Genomic DNA, 7,961 nt, shown 5'->3' with positions numbered 1-7,961 from the left:
TGATTCTGTGATTCTGTGATTCTGTGACATATGTTTGGATGGTTTTGGTGGTTGGTGCCCAGGCCACTAGTTTGGAGATAACCAGATTAGTGTTAAATTCGACCTGATGCTCTTGCAGCAGTGATGGACAAGGAGGTGCGCATGGCTGAATGGTGAATTCTTAGCAGCATACAGTGCTGAGCTGTCTTCACTGCACATGTCTGATAAAGCCCCTCCACTCCTTATATCACAGAATCTTTTGGTTGGAAGAGATCAACCATACACCCCACCCTGCCAGGGTCCCTAAACCACGTCCACCACGTCTACGCTCTTTTAAACACTTTCAGGGATGGGGACTCCACCACCTCCCTGGGCAGCCTGTTCCAATGCCTGACAACCCCCTCTGTAAAGAATTTTTTCCTAATGCCCAACCTAACTCTCCTCTGGTGCAACTTGAGGCCTTTTCCACTTGTCCTGTCGCTTATTACTTGGGAGATGAGACCAACATCCACCTCACTACAACCTGCTTTCAGGAAGTCGTAGAGAGTGGTTCGGTCTCCTCTGAGCCTCCTTTTCTCCAGGTTAAACACTCCCAGGTCCCTCAGCCATTCCTCAGCTGCTCCTCAGTGCACTAGTGCTCCAGACCCTGCACCAGCTTTGTTGCCCTTCTCTGGGCACACTCCAGCCCCTCAATGTCCTTCTTGTAGTGAGGGTCCCGAAACTGGACACAGTATTCAAGGTGTGACCTCACCAGTGCCCACTTCAATCCACCTAACTTGGTGTCATCTGCAAACTGAGGAGGGTGCTCTCAATCCCCTCATCCAGATCATTGATAAAGATTTTAAAGAGAACACCTATATACCAGTGTTGCAATCCAGAAGAGCTGGTAGAAGCAGGTGTAATTATGGCTGGCCTATCATCAGCAAGGCGGGACCTAGCTGATGGTCTAGCTGGATTGGTGGGAGCCTCCAGCATGTTTCCTTTTCACTCTGTATCCCCATCTCAGGGAACTTTTTCTCCTCTGCTGATGCAGCCAGACACAGGGTAGCTGGGGACAGCAGGGGAAGTGCAGGTCACAAAGTTGAGCACTGAGTCATAGTGTACACCCAAGGGCTGAGCCAGATCCACAGGCTCGACGTATCTTTTGCTTATTCATCCCTTACACAAAATGACTGCTGATTTAGGAGGAAGCCCTGGATAGCTTAGGGTTACACCCATCCATGCCATTTGCTATCTGCTTTACCCCATGCACTGTGCAACCTCTCCGCCTCCCCAGGGTAACTGCACAACCTGTGATGGCAGAGATGACAGCAAGGAGTATGCCAACATCCGCTCTGCAATGAAGGTCCTGATGTTCACCGACACGGAGAACTGGGAGATCTCCAAGCTGCTGGCTGCCATCCTGCACATGGGGAACCTGCAGTACGAAGGTAAAAGGATGAAATACAGGGACATGATCCAGTGCACTTCTACTCCCTATTCTGCATGGTGAGAGGGAGCCAAACTTAGGGATGGAGGGCTGTAACCAGACCACCTGCCATGGTGCTGTGCCAAGGACTGAGGTGCTTATTGTGGCACGTAAGGACAAGAAAGGAGGAGTAAGTTCACTGCCCACTCTGCAGGGCTGCCAGACTCCGGTATGTTCAGTGACGTCCACCTCTCCTGAATTTAGGGTGGTTAAATATGGCCACAGGCCACTCAGGAGACTCAGATTTTGCAAGGAGAGACTCATGGAGTGTTTGACAAGTGTGACTGGATGTGCCTTTGTAAAGGAGCCAAACTGCCCTGCTGTCAGAAATTACATGGTGATTTAAACGGCTTTTTGGAAGACGGAAGTCTAAAGCACTTAGATGCTTTATCCCGTCAGTGATTCAGGGTGGCTGGCAGAGCGGAGCACAGATCCTTTGCAGCCAGCAGCAGGACTCCAGCAGTGGAGAAAGACCCTTTCCCTGACTCCTATCCACTTTCTGCAGAGCTGCATCCCTTGCTGATGGTTTTCCCTCTGCCTTTCTTTCCCCAGCTCGGACCTATGACAACCTGGATGCCTGTGAGGTTGTTCAGTCAGCATCACTAATCACTGCAGCAACATTGCTGGAGGTCAGTGGCTGTGCAGTGTTGCTGTCCCCTTTCTGGCTTATTCCCATATTCCCAGTATTGTGGCAAAGCTTAATCTGAGCCAGGCTCTCCTTGCACCACCAGCTCTAGGAGGCTGTGGAGGCCTGGGTAAGCCATACTTTGCCCTGCCCTGGCGGTCTGAAGGTGGATGTCTCCATCTAAGCTGAGTATCTGAGCTCTGCTTCATGCCAGTGGAGAGAAACAGACACTCTGGTGGCACGTCATCCTAAAAAGGACATCCAAAACAGCTCAGACTCTAAAACAGAGTGTTTTCCTCACTGATGTAAGGAGAGTTCATTGCAGTAGCTGAGCCAGAGATGTCACTTACTCTGTGTATATCTGAAGTGAGATGAGATGACTCTCACCCAAACCGTTCATGCAGTGGCTGGAGCATTCTTCAGTGCCCTCCCCCGCAGGTAACAGTGCTCCCTCAGGGATACCATCTCATCTCCATAGACACCACTGGTCCCAGAGTGTGATCCACAGCTGTCTGCAGGCTGTTTCCACAGCCTTCAGAGGGTGGACATTTCCCTGGCTTGATGTCAGAAGTGTGAAAAGGGGTCAAGGGGATGGAAAGCTACATTCATGCTGGTAGGATACAGCTTGGATGCTTTCCTCTCCCCACGCCTCATTAACATCTCACACTAAGTCACAAGAACACTTCCTGTAGTATACAAGTGTTAATTGCTCTCTCTGAAAATTCCCGTGATGTCATTTGAGATGTACAGCCCTGTACAGCTTAGAAAAGTCATCCAGCCATGGGAGGCTGAGCTGTTCCTCTCTGGCCACGCACATCCAGGCCAGGAGCTGAGGCCGTTGTAAGCACATCTTGTGTGATAAAGTCAGCAGCTGTGTTTGGTGGTGCCTTTGCCAGGTTGACCCTCAGGACGTGATGAACTGTCTTACCAGCCGGACTATAATCACCAGGGGTGAGACCGTCTCCACCCCTCTCAGCATGGAACAAGCACTGGATGTGAGGGACGCTTTTGTAAAGGTAAGTCTTGGGGCATTCCCTTCTGCTCCTGTCGATAAGCTGAAGAAATCTGCCACTTTTTGAGACCAGAGCATCCACTGCACAGGAAAAGTGTCTTGCTTGGTGCCTGTACAAGCCCAGATCAGCAGATGGCCTTGAAACTATGTTCTCATGGGATTCACCAAGAGTTGAAGTAGAAGGGGTCTAAATAGCCAGGTCATCAGAGGATTTGCAATCTGGTCTTGAGATTCTCCATACTCAAAGGCGACCTGTGGAAGGAGCCACCATTCTGAAACTACTTCATCTCAACTTCAGGAAAAAATCCCAGCTTGAGCCCCAGGGCTAGATCCTCAGCTTTGTCAACATCAGAGCAGCTTTATCAACACCTATAACGCTGACACCTGAATTTCAGGATTTGGATGTGTCTGCAGCAGTAAACAAAGCCAGACATCATAGGAATAGGGATAGAGCAGTTCAGCAGCCATTAGGGCACTTAGAGAGAACATCACCTGAGGCTTTGGGGTGATGAAGGTTGATGAGGTGGGTGTCCATCACTTTTGAGCTGTTTGCAACCCCATGTAAGGTTGCAAAACAAGCATCATTGGGTAAATTTGGGCCAAATTTGGGCCCCCCAGTCTATCTGTGGGTAGCTGATATATCAAGCTAGCTGATCTGATACCTAACCAATCTGCAAATCCAGACTGTGACTTCTCTAGTATTGATGGGCCTCTGAATCAGGCTCCCCTCCTCGCAGGGCTGCTGTAGTTTATACAAAAGAAATAAGTAATGCTGTAAAACATGGAGTTCTGGAATTACTGAAGCAGCAATACCTGTTCCATTAGATCAGTGGAGTGTTCAGCCAGTGCTGTAACACTGAAGTCAGCACTTTGTCCAGGTGAGATGTCCTTGGCTTGTCTAGCAGTGTAACATGGCTCAGCTGGTCTGTAGAGAGAGATGTTTAGAAACCGAGGAAAGGACAGTTTGGCCTTACAGCAAGCCCATAGGTCCAAAATTTAGGACTATCCAAATCTGGGATTTTGCTTTTGGTTGTCTTTGGTCTCAGCTTTCAGGTCTGTTTTCCTTGATCTACATAACAGCTCTCAAAGCCAAATGCCAAATGTTGGTAAGCTTGTCCTCATGGGCTGTCCAGTTGCTGGCCATGCTTTAGAGGAGCCTGTGCCATCTCAAGTGAAGTGCTGCCACAGACTAGCAGGGCAAACTGCTAATCTGCCTTAGTGACTTCCATCTTTGGGATATTACAGGGAATTTATGGGCGGCTTTTTGTGTGGATCGTGGAGAAGATCAATGCTGCAATTTACAGACCTCCTTCCCAGGAACTCAAAAGTATCAGGAGATCCATCGGCCTCCTTGACATCTTTGGCTTCGAGAACTTCACTGTGAATAGGTATGGAGCCTGCAAAAGGAAAACTAGGTCTTAACCTTCTTTCACCACCCTAAGCTCAAAGTCTTGCAGTCCTTCCACCTCTCCTGAGATCAACAGGACTGGCCTGGGCCAAGCCTTTTTCTATATGAGAGATTATCAGAGCTAATCACTTTTATGTTGCAACAGACAACAGATTTCCGCAACTGTTTGGTGTAATGGGTATAACATTGTTTTGGGGAAGAAAAACTGATTGTCTAAACCGATAAGGACATTCTCAGCCAACATCAACCTTACCGAGTGGTTGATGTGGACTGAGAGTATTGCTTCAAGCATGAAAAGAGATGGAGAAGGATAGACCATGGTGGATCTAAAATGGCCTTTTCTTGACCTTTCCTTCACAGTTTTGAGCAGCTTTGCATTAACTTTGCAAATGAAAACCTGCAGCAGTTCTTTGTGCGCCATGTCTTCAAGCTGGAGCAGGAGGAGTACAACCTGGAGAACATCAACTGGCAGCACATTGAGTTCACTGATAACCAGGATGCCTTGGACATGATTGCCATCAAGCCCATGAACATCATCTCCCTCATTGACGAGGAGAGCAAGTTCCCCAAGGTGTGTTTTGGGCTCAGCCCTGATGCCCCTGAGTCTTCTGTTTTTGCCCCCTTTACACTTGCATGCTGGCACCACAGGAGAGGTCTCAGCAGCCCCAAACACACAGTTGCCAGTGGGTTGCCTCCTCGTAGTTTTTACTGCTCTTATTTCCCTCCGTGAATACTACAACCACGCTTAAAACAAGCTGGTATTTCTGATGGAAGAATATGCCTGCAAGAGGCTCAAGAACAGCCTTTCACAAAGTTTTAGAGACAATAACGTTAAATATAAGTCCCTCTGGAGCACCACCTTGAATATAGCACAATATACCAGTGATGCTTAATCCATTCCTTTAAGTTTTGCACTTGAGAGATGTCCTCCAACACATCTCTTCTCAAAATAAATACACAGTCACCCAAAACAAAGGAAAAAATAAAGCACTATTGATTGGAAAATTATTTAAATGGGACAAACTCTGGTTAATTGTCATATCTTTTCCTGTATGCACAGGGTACAGACTCCACCATGTTAAACAAGCTGAACTCCCAGCACAAGCTTAACACCAACTATATTCCTCCAAAGAATAACTATGAAACCCAGTTTGGCATTAACCACTTTGCTGGAATTGTTTACTACGAAACAAAAGGTATGAGGCAGCTCCTGGGCGCTGCAGTTGTCAGGGGGTGCTCGAGGGAAGGTGAGCTGCTGCTGCATTGGAGCAGAGCTGGGTGGTAGCCCATAGTCACGTCAGTGTAATCCTTCTTGCTGCAGTGACTTGGCCCTTCAGGGGTGCCCACTGATGCTCTTTCATTCACGTGTGCCCATGACAGAATTGCAGTGCTTTGCACCACACCGGTCTTTGACCCAGTCTCAAGATGTGCCTCTGTCTTCCTTCTCTTGGTCCCCCTTTCTCTGCCCACTCATTACCTCCTTACCCCTGCAAAAGCAGCCAGTAGTTCAGCAACCCAGAGGCTGCCTGCAGGACACATCCTGGTCATAGAATCATAAAATCGTTATTAGAGGTGGAAAAGACCTTGAAGATCATCAAGTCCAACTGTTAACCCAGCACTGCCAGGTCACCACTAAACCATGTGCCTCAGCACCATATTGACATGCCTTTTAAACCGCTCCAGGGATGGGGACTCTGCCATTGCCCTGGGCAGCTGGGCCAGGGCTTCACAACCCTTTGGGGGAAGAAATTTTTCCTAATATTGAATCTAAACCTCCTCTGGCACAACTTGAGGGCATTTCCTCTTGTCCTATTGCTTGTTACTTCAGAGAAGAGACCAACACCCACCTCACTCTAATCTCCTCTCAGGGAGTTGTCAAGAGCCAGAAAGTCTCCCCTGAGCCTCCTTTGCTTCAGACTATACATCCCCACGTCCCTCAGACACTCCTTGCCAGATTTGTGCTCCAGACCCTGCATCAGCTTCATTGCCCTTCTCTGGACAAGCTTCAGCTCCTCAATGACCTTCTGGGAGGGAGGGGCCCAAAACTGAACCCAATATTGGACACGTGGCCATGTTGCACTGTGTCATCTTTCTACATGTTGTCCCATTATTCCTCCAGGTTTCTTGGAGAAAAACAGGGACACGCTGCACGGAGATATCATTCAGCTGGTGCATTCCTCAAAAAACAAATTCATCAAGCAGATCTTCCAAGCAGATGTGGCGATGGTAATGTAGGCGGGATAAGACCATTATTCATGGGAGGTGTTCCTGGAAGGGGCAGATTTGCCAAGTGTCATATTGCTCTGATACTGGTTGGGGTGTTTCAAACCTGTTAGTGTGAGCCAACCATTAGAAAGCATTAATGCGATGTCACAGGTACCTCCACACTCACTGCCCTCAGTTCACTGCATTCAGTTCATCAAATATTATTTTGTGCTGTGGCTGCTCCTTTCCTAATTGCATATGGGTGGGAACAGTAAGGTTTGTGATTGTACAAATCTGAGAAAGAAAGAGGGAGCCTCTCCAAGTAGTCCAGATCTGTGTATAACAGAGTGAGAAGTGAAAACCAAGTACTTGTAGACTGGAGTAGAACAAAGGGACAATCTGGCTGTCCCTTAAGCAGCAATGCAGTACTGGAAGGTACCAGCCAACAGTTATGTTTACTGTTACGACAGCAGAGGTGGGGCACACCAGGTATGCAAGCTGGACTTCAAAGCTCCTCTTTCTACATCTCAGTCCTCCAAGAGGGTATGTGCTTCCTCCATGCTCAGTGTGGGAGAAGACCAAGCTTCAGAGAAAGGTGCAGTTATTGCTTTAATTCTTCTCACCCCATTTAAGCATTTATTACTAGGATACCAGCTCAAAAGCTGAGATTAGGGACTATATCACCATTAATAACACGAATATGTGATGTGTTCTTGAGTAAGTTGAGCATACCCCTACTAAGACACCATCAGTCCCACACCCAATAGTAAATTAGAAACTGTTTTGAAATAGCAGCCTTGCAGAACCTGAAAGTCTACACGTATCAGTCACTATGGCCAAATGCCCTAGTCTCCCTAGACTAAATTGTGGCACTGCAGAGGGTGTGGGGGTAAAATTTTCCAAAGCAACCAACATTTTCAGAAGTGGAATCCTGTTTCCAAACACCAGCCAATGCCACTGATGGTCAGAGGGACTTAGGGACTTTCAGGAGTGCCAGACAGATATAAGTCCTGAATTCTTTTGCCTGCTAAGGGAAAGAAATGTTTAAATCCCCAATAAATTTCTTTAAATAGGCTACAGACACATTTGCAAGCCTTGTTCATAACCTTTAGCCACTCAGTTTTTCTCCTGCTTAAATGAATAACTGATATCCTTTTGACTTCATTAGGAACAGGACAACGTTTGTCATCCCCAATTAAGCTGCCAATTGGCACGACACTCCTGGTGGTTTCAGAGCTATGCCCAGATGTGGATACTCCTGCTG

The 7,961-nt window shown here is 47.7% G+C and overlaps 1 protein-coding gene across 1 annotated transcript in view; it reads left to right on the top strand.

Annotated features, from left to right (window-relative positions):
- Window positions 1–1,255: 1,255 nt before the first annotated feature.
- The window catches only part of MYO7A (myosin VIIA), a gene marked incomplete at both ends in the record, with an annotated part of 41,442 nt that continues 34,736 nt past the window's right edge, over window positions 1,256–7,961 (top strand). The window contains 7 exons of the mRNA XM_010134466.1: window positions 1,256–1,409; window positions 2,000–2,076; window positions 2,969–3,088; window positions 4,330–4,472; window positions 4,853–5,063; window positions 5,553–5,688; window positions 6,612–6,718. Coding sequence (XP_010132768.1) covers window positions 1,256–1,409; window positions 2,000–2,076; window positions 2,969–3,088; window positions 4,330–4,472; window positions 4,853–5,063; window positions 5,553–5,688; window positions 6,612–6,718 — 948 coding nt within the window. The remainder of the gene's footprint in view (window positions 1,410–1,999; window positions 2,077–2,968; window positions 3,089–4,329; window positions 4,473–4,852; window positions 5,064–5,552; window positions 5,689–6,611; window positions 6,719–7,961) is intronic.

The sequence above is a fragment of the Buceros rhinoceros genome, unplaced genomic scaffold (assembly GCF_000710305.1).
Source record: "Buceros rhinoceros silvestris isolate BGI_N320 unplaced genomic scaffold, ASM71030v1 scaffold3124, whole genome shotgun sequence".
Classification (NCBI taxonomy): Eukaryota; Metazoa; Chordata; class Aves; order Bucerotiformes; family Bucerotidae; genus Buceros; species Buceros rhinoceros.
The sequence above is the reverse complement of the archived record's forward strand: the minus strand, read 5'-3'. Positions and strand labels throughout refer to the sequence as shown.